General features: G+C 32.8%; 3 protein-coding genes across 3 annotated transcripts in view; 1 reads left to right on the top strand and 2 right to left on the bottom strand.

The window, feature by feature from the left end:
* The window catches only part of LOC135839579 (calphotin-like), a 101671-nt gene that overhangs the window by 22961 nt on the left and 57178 nt on the right, over positions 1-21532 (top strand). The gene's annotated exons all lie outside the window — the stretch shown is intronic.
* LOC135839578 (uncharacterized) lies at positions 5210-7200 on the bottom strand. The gene is made up of 2 exons (XM_065355664.1): positions 7024-7200; positions 5210-5714 (listed from the first exon to the last, which is right to left on the bottom strand). The coding sequence occupies exons 1-2, from the start codon at positions 7042-7044 to the stop codon at positions 5283-5285; spliced, it is 453 nt and encodes a 150-aa protein (XP_065211736.1). The 5' UTR covers positions 7045-7200; the 3' UTR covers positions 5210-5282.
* Positions 9683-15735, bottom strand: LOC135839757 (cuticle protein 12.5-like). Its single transcript, XM_065355946.1, has 2 exons — positions 15579-15735; positions 9683-10224 (listed from the first exon to the last, which is right to left on the bottom strand). Exons 1-2 carry the CDS (start codon positions 15591-15593, stop codon positions 9883-9885), a joined length of 357 nt encoding a protein of 118 aa, XP_065212018.1. The 5' UTR covers positions 15594-15735; the 3' UTR covers positions 9683-9882.

Below are 21532 nucleotides of genomic sequence, written 5' to 3'. Positions count from 1 at the left end.
TCATACAAATTATTAGTGCTTTCAATTTAGGTATCAATATTCTCGAAACAGTTCTAATCGATTTAAATTTACTTTAAGATGTTTAACCTGATGCTTTGAATAATAATAACATAACTGCCATCGAAGAGGGAAATTTCTGGATTCAATGCTGCTCGCGGAACTACGTTAAAATATACGTAGGTACGTATTTTCTGCAATGGAAATTTTATTCTTTTCCTCACCTTCCCTTCTCATAATGATCGGAGTGTTTTCAAAACGAACGAGGGATGAGATTTTTTTGTCTGTGAATTTGACACCTAAGGGACATCACGTGGCAGTTTCCATCTTCTCTTTTACCCTCCTATCATAATTTTAGCTTCTTTTACCTTTGATATCTTGACATAAATTTAATCAAACAATACAACTCTTTTGGAAATTTATTGTAGGTATAAAATGAGTTGAAATATACAGAGAGAAAAATTTGTAGGTATTAAATAGATAACGATACTTACTTAGGTATTTCACAATATGACAGATGGATTCGAGCGATATATGGGGAAAAAATGAAAAACAAAAAAACGAGAGATAAATTCTTGAACGACATTGGTTTAGGTAGGTAGGTACGTAAAAATTGAAATTAAGTCTGTCTTCCTGTTATTTGACCTGTTTTAAACATTATTTCGATGTGTCACTGAACCAGATAAATTATCTTATTTACATTTTTTGCCAAAAGAACCCATAAGCGTATTAAATTCCAGGAAAAATTTTTGAAAAACTAATAACGCAAAATAGGTATCTCGTTTCAAAGTTATTGAATTTCGAAAAAAAAACAACTCAAATCTTATTGAAGATCGAATTATTGGTTTGAATCATTTTACTCGATAAACATTTATCGTAGTTTTAATCCAGCGTAATTACAGATGAAATATGAGCCAACATCCATTTTGCCCTGACCGAACGCAAAAAATTTGTTTTGAAAACTGGAGAATCACCAACATAATAAATAATTATTTTCTCGAAGGGTGTAATTTAAATCAAGCGTTTCTGACGTCATCAATGATTTTATTATTTTATTTGCTCATCTTTTCTTCAGACTCACGGATGATCTAACGGATGAAATTTCAGTATTTTTCATGTTTTCAACGAGAACTTTATGTTTTAATCGCCACGTTGCGTAGTAAAAAAATTGTTTTCTTTCCCATTCCCACAGCTAAATGCAAAAATGATGAAAAGTGTTTTTTTTTTTTTTTTTTTTTTCGAGAAAAAGTACAATGTTCTTGAACAAAGCGTTCGAAAATTCATCGAAATACTTACTCGCAGGTAAGTGTTACTTACCTATACCTATAGGGTAAAATACTCACTTGCGAAATTGCTAACCGAATTTTCTTCTAAGTAAAAATATTCAGTCAATAAAAAATTTGGATGAAGCATGAGTATTGAGTGGTCAGAAATTTTTCATGGATAGGTACTTACTTATTATTTATTAGAAAGATCATGAGAAAAAAATGAGAAATCGATGCAAGCTTTTCAATCAGTATAAAATCCTCTTTCAAAAATCAACTTTCACGTTAAACTTTCGTTTATTGTCCAGCTTCTGAAGGTCGTCTAACAGCTTGTTGGGCTTCTCGAGGTCATTGACCTACCTGTCTAGCATCTTAAGGTCATTGACCTGTCAGTACATCGGTCTTCTTGTCCGGCCTCTTAAGGTCATTGACCTGTCTCTCTGGCCTTTCGAGGTTGTAAGTGTGTCCGTCTGGCTTCCCATTTTCCCAAGGTCATCTATCTTCGTGTCTGGCCTCTTTAGGTGTCTTTCTGTTTGACTTTCTAAATTCAGTGACCCGTCTGTCATGGCTTCTCAAGGTTGTCTGCCCACTTGTCTGGCTTCCCAAAGCTCCAAAATGTAAATTGAAATATCGTAATTCGGAGGCCACGTGAACTACAAAAATTTGATTCGATTGTTCATAGCTTGCATGACCTCTCCAAAAATTGAATTGATTTTTCATAGTTCAGAGGCCATGCATATTTCGAAAAATTATTTGAAATTTTGTATTTTGAAGTCCACGCAAGCTCCAAAAATCAGTTTTTAATTTCGTAATTTGGAGGTCATGCTAGTTCCAAAAATCAGACAGCATCCTACAGATGGAAAACATTATTAGATTCTTCAAAGAAATCAACTTATCAAACCAAATCTAAACTAACCACTCGAAACTGGGCGTAAAAATGCTGGCAGTTATACACACCCAGTATAAAAAAATGTGAAAAAAAAGATTTAAAAAAATGATAGATATATAGCCCTACCAATGTAGCCAAAATCTGTGAAAATTATTTTAAAAGATCTATCATCGATAGAGATGTTTAGAGTAGGTACTCAATCCTGACCTTACTATACATATAATCAAAGGAGCCGACATTACAGTACTTCCATTTCCACCCTCATCCAGTTGAAAAAAAAAAAAAACTTAAGATAGGGCTGGTAAAATGGAATTTTGAATTTGGTCTGAAACTAAAATACGTACGTTTCTTTTTGTGCTTCTCTCAACGTTCTGCTACTTGATGCAATCACATTCAACTTCGTACTTGCAGTTATGTAAGGAGTAAGGATAAGGAATCATGCAACATATGTTACCTTGGATGCTCCGTCATAACTATGCTCCTTCAATTCCGAGATCAGCAAACCTTTACAACTTACCTACGCAGTCTTTATTCTTTGTGTTTGCAGGCTTCGGAATTTCAAACACGGAACGAGAACGTGTATTTTGATAAAATTATCATTCATTTTTGTGCCTGGAATATTGTATTTTTTTCATTCAAATATTTTGAAAGACTTGCTCAACCGCTTCCCCTCATTTTTAAAATTTTTTAGAATCCACAAATTCAGGAAGAAAGTTCGTCATCAGAAAAATATAAATTTCATCCCTCTAACTGTGTTTGAATCCATTATAGGATAAAGTTTTATGCTTTAATTAGCTATTTCTTCTCTTTTACAGCCGAAAAAAAAGGACTCTCGTTCGTTGGAATATCATTCTCTCTCTTTATACTGAAATACTTACCCTTCTTTCAAAACGAAAAAATCTACTTAATTTTCATTATTTTTCAAAATCCGGTTACCTACAAGGCCATGAAAAATTGGCAACTTTCAGATTTTGAAATTACAAAATACGTGAAATAGTTGCGTTGAGATACGTTAATACCTTCTGCCTACGCGCGAGGGTTGTTTATAGCCCATGCAGGTATATATACAGAGTATTTAAAATGACACAAAAAATAAGGCCAATTAAAATTAATACAGTAGGTGACAAAAAATATAAATTTTCATTTACGTAGGTATATCTATATACGCTTTAAAGCTCTGGCATGGCATTTGAAACAATCCCATTGTAAAAGTTTACATGTCATAAGTGTTAATTGCGTGGTACGCTTTTAATTTGTTATCTGATTAGAAAGCGTACGCGTGAGAGAGATTGGGTAAGGCTAGGCAGGGGCAGGTATAATTATGACGAGGAAATTAAACGTATCTACCTATATATTGTTCTAAAATGCCTCTATAATAGAAAATTGAAAATTTATTAAAACTTTCGTGTACCTATTACTAAAGCTCGCGGTATATTGACGTAGAAAAGTAATTCGGTTTGTTTTTATCGACTCATCAATAATGCGGTAGACTGCGGAAAATGACGTCATTGTTTTAATACATTTAGCCATCAATATAGTGGAGAATTACGAGTACGTCGTCAGCTATAAAATTGGTACATTGAAGTTTTAAGCGGAGATTTAGATATGGTGTCAATTTAGCCCGTAAATAGACTATACATACCTCCTATGTGCGAGTATAATATAGAGACATCCAATCGTGTGAATATTTTAAGCACGTTGTCGATATCGCCACGTTATATACGGTAAATTTTAAACAATTTTTTTTCTCTGCAGGTTTTCATCTCTGTATTTTTCCTACTACTGGTCTCATTTTGTCAAGATATTGCCTGCATCATCAATCCATTCGCAATATTGTCCGCTCCACTGGCCATAGTACAAATGCCTTTTAGCAGATCTTTCGGCGGACAGCCTATAAATAATGGCTTAGGTATGCCAGCTTCTTCGGGTCCTATAGCATCTGGATCGGCTCCGGGCTCTTATCCGTTACCTTTACCGTATACTTCTCCTTATTACCAAACTTTGTTATGATATATCCCCTATTCGCCCTTCCTCTTGTAACAATACGTATTAACGTGTGTTTTGCGAAGTAATAAAGTTTTGTGAATTTTTCAAGCGTTCGTTATTCGATAATAGAAAATATTTCATTTTAAAAAGAATGAAGAAAATTTAATGATATCGAGATAGTCTCTTGTTTGGTTTCATTTTTTTAACGTGCTGTAATCGAATTCATTGTACAAATACCCGTTAATGGTATTACCCGAGGTGAAGAATCATACCATACCAATGGAGTAGTTTTTAAAGCGAATTATTTTTCATAATAGAAAAATATGTGATGCTCGGATCGATTTAAGTACGAGTAGCTTCACTATCTTAACGTGTATCTATCCGTCGCTAATGGCGTGTAATTGCGGTGCTAACGAATTGATGTGAAGACGATTTTTCAAGGTACGAGGTTATCGACCATCGAAAAATACTATGCAACGTATGATTTTCCGAACACTTTGTACGCAGATACATAAAACCTACCTTGAAATTTACCCAATGTCTCGAGTATACTTGAGTTTTTTCCCTGTAGGGAACTCGTATCGCGGTAATTTTCTCTTTTACTACTGTTTCAATCAACTTTGAACTTCGTTTAAAAATTTATTCGTACTTTTTTGACGAGCGTTAAAACTCAAAGTGGTACAATTACCTTTGAAAAATTCCTTCGTGTATTGACTTGCAACTTGATGAATTTTACATTGAAATATTTACGGTAAACGTTCGAATTTTACGGTATTCGGGAGTAGGTAGGTAGGTACATATCTTCAAGGTTTCTTTTTTCTCATTTTGTTTGCAAGATATTTAATATCTACCAACCGAAAAAAATATTTCTTTTAGATATACCTAATCTAAGTTGTTTCAAATTTACTACCTACCCTACTCGTTAAAAATTTCAAATTTGAAAGAAAAATGAGGAATCTTTCCAGCATTCTTCATCCGTTGAAATTATGATAAATTCCATATTACACTCGAAGAAATTTTAATATGTAGCCCTACTAGAAAATTTCTCAAACTAAAATGGAGAATAAAAAAGTCACGAAAAATAATTTATTCGACAAATATGTACTAACTTAAAATAAATAATTTGAGCTACTTATTTTTTTTTTTTACAAAGGTGGCACTACCGGAGCGTACTGAATAAGGTCATGGTTAATAGCTGGAAACTTGGGGAAAATGGGGGCAGCTAATTCGACATCTTTAATCGAAGGTATCACAGGCACGTGGACGACATCGGGCTCCATTTTGGCTATTTTTGGAACTATGATCTTGGTCGGACGAAGTAAAGTGTCTTGGTACGTATAATGGTAAGGTACTGGACCACCTCCAAATGGACTGAGATCTGGTTTATAAAGAGTTGATGAGAATCCAGTAATGGCTGGAGTTTCAGCGTATTGTATGGTTTTTGAAATTGCTGTTCCAATATGGGCAGGGATATGAGCTATGCTGACTGATGGTTCTGCGAGTAATACGTTTGAAGGGTCTAGTGCAACTGGTACTAGAGGTTTTGAGTAGACGAAAGCCATCACGTTGAAAAACACCTGAGGAGCGAAAAATTGTACAAGTTGAATAATTTTCGTCAACTCAAAGTTTCAAATCTTCGAAAATTTTGATTTCTTTTCTAACTCAACGTTTCTTTTTTTTTATTATTTTTTTTTAAATTATAATTTTGTCAAAATCACAAAAGATTTTTAAAAAAAGGATGGACTAATTTTTGATTTTTGAGGGAGGTGAAAGTGATGGGAATGGGCAGGTGAAAAAACGATTTGACTGATGACAAAATGATGTGGTAGAAATCTCAAGTTTTGAATTTAGCCTTGAACTGCATTTATCCATTTTGGCTTTTAAAGTTTATATTTTTTTAAATTTTCAACATTAAAAAAATTGTTTTCAACTTTTTTAAATTCTCAAAACTTGATGAATAATTAGATATTTTTTTACACAGACTCTATTCATAGTGTATTCTAAATATTTTTCAAACTCAAAATTATTAAAGAACACTTAAAATGAGTAAAATTAGAGGTTAAGTGAAATTTTAAAAAATTCCTCCACAGGTTTCTGCTCTTTTAAAAAATTCTGTAAGTGATAATCTTTGTGTATCTATGTTTTTTTGCGATGTTAATAGGAAACTGAAACTCTTAAAAATAACAAAGTTTTGAAAATGACACACCTTTTTTATATTTTTGAAGGCAATTCAAAAATTCTTTCAGAGGTTGGAAAAATTGTAGAGATTTTTTTCAAACTCCGCTGAAGTAATCGTGACTACATAATATATAGGTATATGGAATTAATTTTTTTTGGATTCTCCTCAAAGTGTTGAAATTTTAAGTCAAAATTGTTGAAAAGGGAATAAGGCTGAGTTTGAGATTTAGGATTTTTAATGTGTCTTTTTCTCTCTTTTTTCAAAGAAGCAAGAAAAGAAGAAGAAATAAATGTAATGATTAGGTAAGTAATAATAATACTAAGTACCCAATAATTAAAATAAAAAAATAATAAATACCTCCAAGAATGTAAATGGGGAAAAGAAAATTCATGAAAATTTTTGGGAAAATTCTATGACTTCAGGTCAAACATTTTGGAATTTTTTCCTACTCAAGGAACCACTTGAGGCTATTCCTCTATTAATATGGCATAAATTACATACACATGATTCAAAATCGCTCAAAAGTCACTCACCCACAATTTTTGACCCTCCATTCCGACCTTCTACTCTTGAAAACATCATCGAATTTTCCATGCTGAAAGCTTAATATAAAAATAATCTTAGCATGGAATTGGTTTTTATTTACCAATTAAATAGGCATCTAATTAAAAAGAATCAGTTTCAAAAAATTAAAAATATTATCTTACCAATTTACACGAAATCATCATGGAAGAGAATTATTTCAAGGAAGCGATTTGCGAATCGAAACACCAAGTAGGAGCACTTCCGAGTAATATCGACTACTTCGATGGATTTAAAATGAAACACTTTTCACGATCTAGTTCATTACAAAAACCTTCCTTAATTGAATGTGACGAGTTACGAATGGACCATGCAATCGTGCAGTTCTGGAAATGTTCTTTTAGGTCATTGACTGATTTACTGTGATTTTTCCTACTTACAAGGAGTATGCAAGATCTCTACATTGTGGTCGAATCAGTTGCTTGGACTGGCTATAAAACGTGTTCGACGGAGAGGGGAAGTTGCTCAGAAATAAATACGAATTGCAACTGATCCGTGCCAAATGGTTCTTATTACTTCTTTTATAATATATTTTTTGAAATGTTTGTTTGTAAACACGTTTCTGAACAAATCATTTTTTCCAAATTTTTCTAAAAAATGCTGCTGTAACTTACCTCTTTAATTTGTGGGTAACTTAATTTCGATTTTTTTTTTTTTTTGAGAAAAGGTGGACTATGTTTACTAGGGGCTTACGCATTTTCTTGTTCTCCTCTTTGAATTATTTTCCTCCCTTCGCACGGCCAATAAATCTTCAAAAATCGTCGAAAATCACTTATGCTCTCTAATTGAATAAATTACTGTCTCAGTACCCTGCAATCCAACTAAATATCAAAATTACCTACTCGTCTATTTTAAATATTATAATGGATAGGTAGGTAGTTAGGTACCATACTCTTGTTAGAATGAAGACAACAAACTAGCAAAAAAGAAGACCTGCACTGCATGTCAAAAGCCCTATTACCATATTTTGGAATAAATAAAATCGTAATCTTCGCACAAGATAGATTGATTCTCTGTAGAGGATTAAATGTACTTACTTAATCGATGCAGTCCGCCTTTGTCTTTTCGAGTGTAGGTTTTTGTCAAATTTAACCAAGTTTTTATTGATAAATTTTTCAACCAGATTAAGAAATAGTTTCCAAGTAGATACTTGCGAAGTTTCAAAAGCTTTGTGCTTTGGGATTTACTCGTATCAATTGCTCGATTAATTTATTATAAACTTGTTGACTTTTGGGATTAAAAGTTCGGTTAAATTTTGTCACTCGGTTGAATTTACCGATTTGTGAGGGCGTTGATGCGATGTGAATTTCCCACCGACGTGGCTAGCTAAGTATTTGATAAATTCGTGTCAAATTGCTAATACTAATCTATCAAAATTAGGGCTATATTGGCGACAGCACTAACGTTTTTCATCCGGAATTATCTATAGTTGAAAAGAATCACTGGTCCGAGAGAAATCTACCTTCTGGCTATTACCTACGCTTAAAACGAGGCTTTAATTGTAATTCAACAAATTGAAACAAAAGAGTTAGGCTATCGGATGCGTTGTTCTAAAATTAGTGGTGGTTTTTGCTCGTTGGTCCGGGCGGTAGGTATTTACTTTCGCGGATGAATTGATTCGTAAAAAAATACGTAGGCTATTTTATATTTCAACCTACAAATTCGGAATCGAAATAATTTTTATTTTTACCTGGTATTTTTAAAGCTTTATTCGCACCTACTGATCGTAGCATGAATTTCAAAAAATTCCCATTTCGTTGAAAACGTTGACTTTAAAACTAAAAATAAAGGTAGGCTGTGTCGTTTTGGCAAATTTTGAGAGTGTGTTGGAAAACTTTAAACCCTCAAATACTTCTATCTTGATTAAAAATTTTTCGAAATTTTTAAAAATTTGCTACCGAACTATGCTGAATTAACATAGCGTAGAAATATATAACCGGCCAAAATTTCAGGTAGCGAAGTGCATTTTTCGATTTTTGGTGAATTTTTCAAAATCAACTTCGAGCTAAAAATGTGAAAAAATCAAAATTTTACCAAATTGACATAGAAAGCTGAAATTTGACGTGTACTCTATTTCTGACCCCTTGAAATGGTTGGAAACAATTTCGAACCGTTTTGAGCAGTTTTGGAGCCTCCAGCAGATTTTTGAAAGTAGAGATCATTTCCACAACATTTTACCCAATGCAGTTGTAGAAAGCTGAAGTTTATACTTTCTACCCTAATTTCAGCGTTCCAAGTCGATTGAAGGTACTTTCAACCCGTCCTGGAGCCTCCAGCCAAAATTTTGGACATTTCAGATTTTCAAAAGTGCCATAAAAACTGCCCAATTCAACTTCCTTATGTATAAAAGTGATTGGAGCTTGTTAGTGAACCACATTGACTCTCTTTGGCTCCACTTTCGAAAATCTGCTGAAGCCTCCAGAATTGCTCAAAAAGGTTCAACACCATTTGCAGTCGATTAGAAAGTAGACAAATGGAGTACCTACATACTAAATTTTGGATTCCTAGGTCAAGTTGGTAAAATTTTAAGTTTGGTCGCCATTTTTTCCACAAACATTTTCAAAAATTCACCGAAAATCGAAAAATGTACTTCAGCATTCAAAACTTGTGGAAGTGGAGTATTATTGTATAATCTTTCGAAGTAGCTTCGTGTGGTCTAAAAATTCTCCTCATTTCCATTTCTATCGTTCAGAATTATCATCAGCGAGTCATAGCTCGATTATTGTACTCACAATGTAAGTACCTATTCGTAAGAGGCAAACATTCAAATAAATTCACTTCAAGTATGAAGAAAAAAAAATGTATTTCTGGTAAAAATATTACAAACTTAGAAAAAAAAGGTAGGTAATAAAAATTTGAAAAAGGTATGGTTTCACGTAATAGTACATAATATTTAGGTAGTTTTCATTTGAAATGGCAAGTTATATACTATTTACAAGTACATAGAAGAGGTATTAAGTGCGAATGAGAATCATGGAGATGACTTATCGTACGTATCCTCCGTACGCCGAGTACGGGTAAGCTCCATAAGATGAGTAGGGCGAGTAAGCACCATAAGCTGGAGCATGGTAACCAGAGTAAGCGTATGGAGTTTTGTATGCGTATTTGTAAGTATTGGCGTAAGAAGTGGCGTAAGGGTAAGCAGAGTGTCCACCATAGTAAGGTGACGAGTACGCAGAATAAGGTGAAACTCCATACGAGTAAGGAGATGCAGCAGCGTATCCGTATCCTCCGTATGCTGGAGCTGCGTAGCTACTGTAAGCCGAGTAAGGAGCTACTCCGGCATATCCTGCTGAGACAGCGACTACCAACAAGGATAAAGCTACCTATAAACAGAAAACAGAAAACAGAATTTAGGTCGAGTATATTTCGCTTCGTTTATACCGGAAGTGAAACAAATTCACGTAATTTAAGACTAGGAAAATGTTCTCGGTGAAAAATTTGATAAAAAATATATCGAGTGTGTGTGTATTTTGATGCGACCATTGCGAATGCGGAAATTGTACTCGGCATGAAATCTAAATGATAACAAAGTCTCTCTTTGCTGTCAGTAAATATTTCTAAGTCGCTGACTGGAATATTCGCGAAATATAAAAATAAATAAAATGAGATATAAGACCATTCGCTCGTGAAGAAATTGAATTTTGGCTTTTTTTTTATAGGCATAAACTTTATTCGATTTTGTGTAGCAATACGTAAAACTTGACGTGCAATTGTATCCTTTAAATTATACCAAGGTTTTTTTTCTCTTCGATGCATTTAGTTACCACGTTGTTAGAATTTTTCAAACTCTAACCGCATCAGATAACATGACAACAATCGAGAAAAATTCTAGACTGAACGGAATAAGCGAATTTAATAACGTCGATTTATATCTATGATGAATTGATGATTTTTCAACTCATATAAGAACGTATGTACAGCACTTGTAAGTAGGTAAGTACAATATTTTGTAACCGAAGATGTTCTTTTGATAGGGAAATGTCCTTTAGTAAGTAGTGAATAATGGAACAGTTTTTTAACGAAACGTTAACATAGCGTTTAGAACGAAGATGTGATAATTAGTCTCGATAGTTTCATCCTCGTAAATATGTAAATTTAATGAATGAAAAAAGCTCCCTAGTGAGAATACTTCAGCTGGTATTGTTTATAAAGCTATCAACGTCGTATAATAACGATTAAAAACTATTGTATCAATGTTGATAAACTCGAATTGCTTTATTTATTGCGTCGGCGAATGAAAAAAAAAACGCCTGGTAGGAGGCTGATTTATGAACCGCGTGTAATGATTTTTTAAACGATTGTAATAATTGTGTAGAAATTATTGTTTGCTGCTTAAGAAATACGACTGATTATCAAATTAATTTTTTTCAATTCATTTATCCGTAGGTAAATTGTAGCTGAGTTTGGTAAAAGCATTTTATAAAGCTGTTCAACTTTCGTAAAAAAAACATTTCAAATGCTTCGAATATAGACATACGTACGAGTACATAAGTTCACTAAGTCTGGTAAAATCTTTAAACATTTTTCAAAAGTTGTAAAAAATTTGGAAATTTTGATGAAAAATGTTGAAAAGTTTTAAAAAATTGGAGGGAATTTCATAAAGTCAATTGTCAATTATTACTTAGAAGCTTGAGTGAGATCGATTCGGAAATTGATGCCATCGATTCATTGGAGGGGGGGGGTCTACTCGATTTTTCATACTTACCTAACCTTAATATCAATTTTTAGATTCTCATTTCTAGATTTACCTACTCTTTTTGTAAAAAATTTATATAAATTACATCTTTCCAATGAATCATTTCAGTCATTTTAAAAAAATCGCGAGAAATCAACTTTGGCTCTGTGAGTGATATGTTCTATCATCCTGTGAACTAAATTTTAGCTTGATTGGAGGATTTGGTTGGCAGCGGCCTTTCAGGGCCAAATTTTTAAAAATTCACCGAAAATTTAAAAATGAAATTAAACATTTAAATCTTACTTTGGCCTTAATGGCGTATTTTTGAAAGATCTTTTAATGAGATGGCCTATTTGAATATCAAGTCATTTTCTAATCATAATGTTTTCCATTTTAAAATTGAACAAAAATTTAGATCGTCCTTCCTTTTTTTATTTCGTTTCGTTTTTTAGCCAAAAAATCTTCAAAGTGGTAACATTCCGTCATCACCATTATTTTTTCCTCAAAATTTTCAAAACATCTGCCCACTAGATGAAATGAAATATTATTTAGGCAGGTTGGCAGGTATACTTACTGGAAAAAATAATGTAAGAAACTGCAGTAGGTACTTATACTTCGGTAAGTACCTTTTCACAATTTTCTTTTTTTTTTCAATGAAGTCCCAAAAGCTTTAATTTGGCTCCTCGATTAGAAAAATGGCCTCAAAAGATTGCGATGATAAAAGTATGTTTTAATGATTATACAAGGTACCTACTTATATTTTTGTGTTTTTTTTGTTCGAAAAATTAGCTTGCAAAACCTTATCTGCTACCTACATTTATTTTTCAATTTTCAATGATTTTTTGAACATTCAATTTTTCAATTGTGAAGTTCAAATTTCACTGCAGACCGCCTCATGGGTCTTTAGATTAGGAAAAAAGTTCAAAAATAATACGTGTACATCCACTCAAGGTTTCTTTGTAGGTATAAGTACATACAAGAAGAAATTCGAATAAGTTACCAATGTCGTCAAAGTTTATATTTTGAGTAAACAATGGTGAAGTTATTAGCCTACCTTATTAGCATAGAGAACAATTAATTAGAGCTGAATTTGAATCTTTATGGAAATTATTTTTGAAAAAATAGGCTAATTAAATGTTTATTGTATAGGTCAGTGCTTTTTTCATGGGTCAATTTTCTATTCTTGGAACTCAACGTATGGTTTTGCCTTGAAATAATTATGGAGTACCCACAACTACATATTAAAATGGCTGCATTCATTTAGGTCTTGATTTTGATATATGTTTTTAAGATTTTGATGCATCTATGCATTGCAATGGTATTAGTACCTATGTACATGTAGATTGATATAAGTACCTACATTTTTTGCACTTATCATTCATTTCCTGATAAACTAAAAGTAAAAATTACATAACCATTTTAAGGTACCTACTAGAATTCAAATAAAGTTTTTGAAAATTGAATTCTTTTTACTTGTTAATCTTTCTCAGTGTTGATAACACGTTAATCAAAATGACACCAAATTCGAAACCAAAAATTCAACGTTTTTTTCAAATAGGTACAATAATGTTGAAAATTTGGCCAGATTGATTTAATTTGTTTTAAAAACAATTTTGAGCTCGTTATTGTACTAATATTCTTTGAATTCAAGGGATAACTTCTAAAAAAAAAAAAAAAAAAAAAAAAAAACAGAATAATGGGTAATCTTCTTACATTTTCCTGTGAACTTCGAACTTTTTGAATTTTGTAAAATGTGAATTTAGTCAACGTTTCTAAAACTTTCATAAATATTAACAAAAGTTGTGGAAAATTTCGACCCCAATGAAATAATATCTTGAAAAAATCAGGCAAATAGGTATTTCAAAGTTGAAATTTTTTAAAACGCCAAAAAAACAGCTATATTTTTGAACTTTTTGAAAATGTGAAAAAACACTGGCACTTCGATTATTCTACGAGTACGATAGGTATTTTTATATCTAGCTCGAAAAAAAATGTTTGTGAAATAAAGATCATTTTAATAGATTTATTATTTTTTGATTCATCTGTTCAAGCGTTAATTTTAATTCGTTTTTCAATTTTTTTTGAACAAGATCTTACCCAAAATTTTCTAATTTTTCAAAATTGAAATCGATTTTCCTAAATTAAAATTTTTGAAATAAGTAAAAATCAACCGATATTTGGTGAAATATATCAAAGACTGGTGTAAAAAAACTATCAATTCTTTTTTCGGAAATCCTACCTCAAACGATCACTCATCGATTTCTAACTCAAAATGAAGAAACGTCGATCCAATTACCAAAGCTACCGAAAGGAATGCCGAATGCGCAAATTAAAATTCCATCCAGAATCTACGATTCATTGTACAATTTGTATTTGGTAACGAGCACGCGATAAATGAAACCAAATGCCATCTCATATGCCCATAGTATCGCTTCGTATAGTTCTCATCGACTGAACTGGATGTCGTCCAATGGGACAATTATGTCGTTAGATTTACGTAATTGATAACTTAGATAGGTAGTTAGGTAGTACGTGATACATACGATATAGTTTAGCACGGATATTACACCTGACATAGATCTCTTTCTCTCTCTACATATGTCTGTCTGTGTGTCACAGCGAAAGATGAGCACTGAGCAGATTCTCGAAATCGTTATTCCATTACATGTGAAAGTAAATTGTCTTTATGTGTAGTATAAATGTTACATAATTTATATGTATTTATATTTTTTTCAGTGTTGGAATAGTTATTACTTCAACGTAGGTAGACAGTTTTATAAATTTAAATAGCATTTTCAAGAAAGCCCATCAAAACCTAATGAGAACATCAAAGCTGGAAAAGCATATTTTAAAGTGTAACACGATGCCTCATGCTTTTGTATCACGCCCGAAAGTCTGTGCAAAAAATTTTGTAAATGAATTTAAAATTGTTTGATAATGGCGAGACGTTCCTGTTGGGTAATTTTCGTCAAATAAGTTTCATCTTGTATTTCAAACTTTTCCTTTGATCGAGTAGGTAGTAGGTAATGGTACGTACATGGCATAGCCTACCTATTTTAAATTTCACGTAGGTACCTGAAGCTTTTATTCGTGAATGAGTAGATAATTTCTAACCTCGCATGAAATTCATTTACTATTCAATTTGTCAAAAAAACGAATGGAAAATTAATTCTCGAAGCATGTGAAATATTTGATAGGTACGAAAAGGTTTCCATTTTCAAGGTATTATATCTATAAAACATTCACCATAGTTTGGAAAAAATGTTTTGCTTAGAAAGTTGTCTTTTTGAGTTAGAAATCACTGGTAAGTTTCTCTGACTTGCAGAGAGGGATAAAATTTAAATCATATTTTATGTATGAGTCGAAAAAGATGAAAATGTTCGAGCTTAATACAAATCGACATTATCGTTTGTACTCGTATATTTCTACGCGTCAAATATCCCCTGATGACAGGTATGAATAAAATATATTGGTATTGAAAATTTGCATTTTTTTTTGCACTTGAAAACAATACACATTTAATAAAAAGTAAACAAAACAAATGGTTAAAAGCGGTATTTATAGTGATCTTTTCAAGGGTTTCTTTTCTATTACAACGGTCGACCCGACGAGTCATTTTCAATTGAATAAAACCCAAAGTTCGTTCAACTTGTAATACGAAAAGGAAAGAGTATCGGGAGAATTTTAATGAAAAATATTAAATCATTAGTTAAGGTAGCCTTTTGGTATATTAGTGACTTAAGTTATCAGATAAGATAACGCGGTAACAAATGCACAACGGCTGAGCTTTTCAATTTATGAAATTCTTAATACTTTTAAGCCACGATGTAAAAAATTAAACCGGTAGGACATTTTATGCGAAGTCATTTTTTAAAAAGTCTCAACCACAAACCACGTCCATAAATCCGTTTATAAAGTTTTTTTTTCACGAAAAAATTCACAAAGTGCGTTAAAAGTTTTTTCACTGTGCTGAAATAATATGAAGGGTGTATTTTTACTTACCAAACTACGAATCATGTTGAATGTGTAGTAAAAATTTGCAACGACGGCACTAAATAATCACCAAATAGCAATAGTTGATTTAATGACACCAGTTTCGAATCTCGTGCGGATTATATAGAGGTGATGTGCTGGAACCGCTTATACATAAAAGCAGATTCGAGGCTAGGTCATGGTCTCTTACCAAACTGTTGTTATACACACATACAAAAAAAACTCGTTCCGAGCGGAGTGAACGGAGTAAGGTTAAGTAGCTTTGTTTTACCATAAATTGTATTCCGTACCGGGTTCTTGGGTTCTTGTTTTTGTTTTTAAGGCGAGGGTGGATACCCCCGACGATTCTTAGTCATATGGTACGTTCGAATTTAGTTATTGTGAGAACTTTTCCAGGTTTTTAATACGTATAACTTATATGGTAAAGGTTAATGGGGAATCCGATGAAATTCACTTCGATGGAAAATTTACCTATCGTAATAATGCGAAATATTTAACAACAACAAAACGTTACCGATTGTTGAATTTTTCTAAATAAAAATTAAGGAAAACTGTTGTGTAAAGTTTGGATGCTTGTATAAGTTATAGCGGATGCAAATTGTATTGTATTGTTTTTAATCTTACAAAAATGTATATTTATTCTGAAAAGGAAACCTTTCACTCAGCAGGAAGCGAAAAACGAAGAGTAAGGTTTATGAAAATTGTTTATTGTTTAATTTTTCAGAAATTAGAACTAGGCTTTCTTAGCATCATAGCAGGTAATTCGTGCTTTGAAAAATCATCGGAAAATTTCGAAAGCCCTTAAAATGCTTATAAGAAGCGAAAAACAATATAAATAGGTGCATTTAATTTCATTCTATTTTGATGCATCAAAAATCTTTAATTTTTGGATTTTCAAATATTCGTTAGGTTGGTAAGGTACCTCCAAACTTCATCGAAAAAATCTGCTAGAAAATTCCAAATTTAATTACATTAAGGGCCATTCCATAGTAAGTAAGGGTGGACTGGCTGAATTATGGGTAAATGGGGCCCTTCGTGAGAATTTGAGAAATTAATTATCAACATAAATTACAAACTGAACGATCTTTTCTTCGTAATTTTTGTTTATTGAATAATAACTGAGGGTCTTGAAAGGCCCATTTCGATGTTTGGAAACTCTTCACCATATCTGATTTTGAATCTGTTTTGTATAAATTTTTTTCATGAGCTTTTACTGAATCGGTTAGAGAAGATTTACAATTTCACTCCCATCACCGCTCGACGCTGGGGAGGTTGATGGAGGAAAATTTAGTGTAAGGTCTGTGTTTTCATATATGTGAGGGCGCATACGAAAAGGGACCATACGACAAAAAAAAAGTTCCCTGAAATTGTTGTAGGAACTCTTTAAAGTGTTCCTACAACAATTTCAGGGAACTTTATTTATTTATTTATTTTTTTGGTCATTTGGACCCTTTTTGCATGCGCCCTCACATATGTACTTGCGAGTAAGTAGGTGCTTAAGAATCTATTTTTCGTTTCAATGTGCTCGAATATAGGAGTTCTACGTAGACTTATCAAATGAAATATACTTAGTTACCTATGCAGATTCGAATTGGAGTGAATCTGTTTTGCACAGTATTATGAAGAGGGTTGGAAAAAGATTCCGAATAATTCTTTGAAAATTTTCAAAGTTCCAAGTTCAATTTTATCTGAGAAAGCTCGGTTTTTAAATTGACCCCAAAAGGAAGCGCTCTTCAGAACCGTATAGTGAATGGTTCCATAAGGGGGCAGGAATTTCCCAACTGCCTCCTAGTTGACTAAAAAACCTAAGAAGGTCTTATGTCATTTTTGAGAAGGGGTGGGAGGGAGAACGGGGAGGGGGGGGGTAATATACTTTTCTAGAAATTTCAAAGGCAAAAACTTTTGAAAATTCGTGTTTTGAGAGGTAAAAAAATTATTACTCAATAATAAGTGAGTTTTATCCCGGACGGAGTTTGCTTATTCGCGAGCCGAACGTGTTTCGAGAGGTAAATTTTTTTATGAGAGGAGTTAATTTTTTTTGCTTGAACGTTTATTATAAATGTTTAAAAAGTTTAATTTCGAAAAGTAAAGACAAACAGGCTTGAGCGAATCAATGTCTGAAGTTCTCAAAAATGTATTCAAGAGGTAAATTTACCTATTATTTTTTTTACAGGGATAGGTCAATTTTTCTTCCTTTGGCATTTACGAAAGTTGAAACAGATAATTATGTACTTGATGCAGGGATCCAGAAATGGAAAAACTATTTAGCTCCTGTGAAGCAAGAGCAAGGGCACAAAAAATCAAACAGTTCTTTAATCTATCAAAAAATTGCTATTTTTCCATCTCAAAGGCTCATTTTCTCAACTCATTTCTTAAACTTTTAGCATTGGGGGGGGGGGAGGAGCTCAGGCTGATCCCATACCTAAATTTCCTTTCTTCCAACAGTTGAAAAAACGATCATCAAAATATAGCTAAACATTATTCTGTGTTTGAAAAAGTTTTAAGAACAGTGGGGTTTTTTACAAAAAAGTTAAAGAAAAAAACTCGTTTATTCGAAAAGAAACGAGAAATTTTCATTTCCTTTCTTTCCTTCTCTTTTTTTTTTAGTCGCCGGTTATTCAACTTTAGGTGGTTGTTAGTTGATTAGGTAAAGTTCTAATAAGAGGATATTATTCTTGGACTTGAACCACTAAAAATTGACATTATTACCTATTTTCACTGAAGAAAATTGTAATTTCCGCTGAAAAACTTGATGTTGTATAACAAGGAAACGACTCCAAAGATTGGTAATTTTTTTCGATCTAGCTCCCCCTCGCCCCACTGATACCCTTGAACATGTTCATAACATCCAAAAGTAGAATATAACTATGATGAGTGATGCGTCGTTTTTGTATGATTTTGGGGAGTACCGAGTTTAAATTTCTGTTCATTTTTTTATAAGACTCTCAAATGCTTCTCTAACTTCCTTATTTTGAAAACAAATTTTGAAAATGAAAATACTGTGTGACATGTTGATCCCACAAATTAGGGGTTGCTATATAAACTGGAATGGATTCGTCCCTCACTTTTTTTCAAAATGTGAGGAGGGTGTTCAAAAAATGGGTCAAGATTTGAACTCAAGTCAACAACAATCAATATGTTACCTACTCATTTGAAAATCTTTTTTTTTTTAAATTTTGATCAGTATTGGGAACCTTTGTATCACTATCAGTTATGTAAAGATCATTTTTTAAATTCAGTTGTTGCAGAGGTAAATCTGATTTGAAAAGCTCTTCGCTGTATTTTTTTTGTTCTTGAATTTTTAGGTAGCTTTCAATTTTTATTATTATCATCTTAAAGTTGAGGTTTCATCTCGAAAATTTAAATTTTTCCATTTTAATTACAGATTTTGGATTTCTGATTTTTATTCTTAGATTAGCTCTAATTTCGATCATAGAAAAATAATTTCTATAGTTAGAGAAAATAGGCAACTAGAACAGAGAAAAATAAAAGGTCTTCAAATTTTTATTTGAAAAAAAAATGTAAATTGTAATAAGATCCATCAAAGTTAGAGCATTTCAAGATTTCAAAAAAAAAATATCATATTTACTTGACCATTCTAGGCTTTCCTATTCTATTGTGGTTTAAAAAAATAAAATAGAATTAGGAGTCTTGATACCATTGAAAATCACTTTTTTTAATGCGTCATGAGTTGAAGTTTTTTTTTTTTTTAGTTCCGAGTTTCCAACCCCAGAACTTTTCAACGGATTGGAACCTCCTTCTCGCCTATAATTTGACTAACCATTTCTCCAAACCAAAACCTGTGTAGGACTAGACATTGTGTCACCGCCAACTAAATAATATAAAACGAACCCCGATGAAAGTTGAATGCACCAAAGTTTGATAAATTTCACACAATCGGAGCAAATTTCACGCCGCACGTGTTGGAAATTTGATTTTTTTCATTATTCAAATTTTCAAAAAGTTTTACTGACCTAATAAAAATTCTTCCTTCAAGTATACATTATTTCTAGACACTCTGCTTATGACACGAGAAACCCACAAGCCTATATATTTCACGCGTCTCTGTACTTTCTCGGAATCGAAACCTACTAGTCCATATTAAGCTGAAAAAAAAAACTTTGCCGCATTATTCGCATCACGTGTCATCATCCATAGAAGCTCAACAATACCACCGCACATATTGATAATTGTACTTTAAATCGTATTAATCAACAAGGAAAACTTGTCGAACAACGTAAAAGAATTCGTGTATGGATATGTAGGCTGTATACCGTATACGAGGCAAATGATGTAAGGGCGTCAAATTATTACACATTAACTCTCATCTCCATCCTAGGTCCAATTTATTTATGTACAAACCGGTCAAAGCACGAAAGGAACGTTTTTAGATAATGAATGGCAATCGTTATTCTTATGTATACACACAAACCAAATGTAATGCCAATAATTAACACTATAGTTGCACCGGTTGTTACTTTTTTGTATCTAGGTACCTACTCGTACTCGTAACTGGTTGCCAAGTTAAATTAATTACTTTCGATAAATTTTGTCTGCTGTGAGATTCACAGCACGTTGATAAGTTTCGAACCAGATATGATTAATTTCAGGTGCATATAATTGATCGTGCTTCAGGAAGGCTATTCGAATTATGAAGTTATTAATATACAATTACACCTAGAGCAAGGCGACGACGGTACCAGCGTCTGCGTAGGTACATATAAGTTTATTACAGACAAACACGTGTTGAAAATTTAAATCGCGTGTTTTCTTCTGTTTTATCATTTGTTTCGTTAATGGAGAAGATACTTATACGCGTAACAATTAAATTTCGCAGGCGATAATTACGTACATAATACGTTAAATATCAACTCGATAATTAATACTTCGACCCGTGACTATAAAATTACAAGTTTTTCGCTAGGGTAAAGATAACCCACAAGTTCACGTCTCTCATGACCTCATTAAGATCGAGTTGAAAAACTCCTGCTGAAATTTTTTTTTATAAGTGCTGTAGGTACCTACTGCGCGAAGAAAAATTTGCAGAATTTTTGTATTTTGAAATATCTAGGTATCTCGATGGAAGTTCTTCTTATAGTACGACATTCTTTTTCAATTATTTCGGTGTAGGCGCGAGAAATTACGAAACAGCCGAGTCCAGCTCGGAAAACCACCATCGCAGGTTAATTGTTTGAGTTGATTTTTTTTTAGTGTTTGGTTGTTAAAAGTGTTACCAGAGTAAAAGAATGCATTCGGTTCATCAACTACTCGCTTAATTACTTAGGTGTAAATATATAGCGTGCTACGTTGTACATCCGTCCGAATAGGTGGACCTAGTAGCTAGGTATGCCTTGTATGCCGAATCGCAAAATTTACGATGTGGTTATGTGCAGCACTGTGCAGTTATATTAGGTAATAAACCGTTGCATGGTCACTCTACTCTAGATGTGTGACCTGATGCCTCAATTTTCTTAATTTACGACTCCATTATGCGGTTTTTTCTTCGTGTTTATTTGCGATTTTAATTAAAAATAAGTACGTGTAATAGTCTCGATGATTTATTCGGCGAGGGGTACATATTTTTTGTGAATTATGTAGATTTAGTTACCTACAAAACTGTTAAATGAATCGAGAATATCATTGATGTTTTTTTTAGTAGGTAAGCCCTTGACTTCGCCTCAAATTTATCACACCCTAGCAAAAAAATGAATATAGGAAAACCCGAAACAATTTAGAGTAGATCGTAAAAGAAATCGTCGGATTTTGACCAAATTCAGCAGAGACCTTCATTTTGAGTTGAAAGTTACTCAGAATTTTTTTTAGCTCCCGAGGTGCCCCTGGAGGAGACATGTGAACTCTCAAAGAGGGGAAATTCTAAAAAAAATCGTGGTTTTTTTGCTCCTTGTCAGTACCCAAATCGCATATTTTTGAGTGAATTATCGTGTTTTGAAAATGTTTTCTTC

The sequence above is a fragment of the Planococcus citri genome, chromosome 3 (genome assembly GCF_950023065.1).
Source record: "Planococcus citri chromosome 3, ihPlaCitr1.1, whole genome shotgun sequence".
NCBI classification, from domain to species: Eukaryota; Metazoa; Arthropoda; class Insecta; order Hemiptera; family Pseudococcidae; genus Planococcus; species Planococcus citri.
This window is presented reverse-complemented; position numbering and strand designations above follow the sequence as displayed.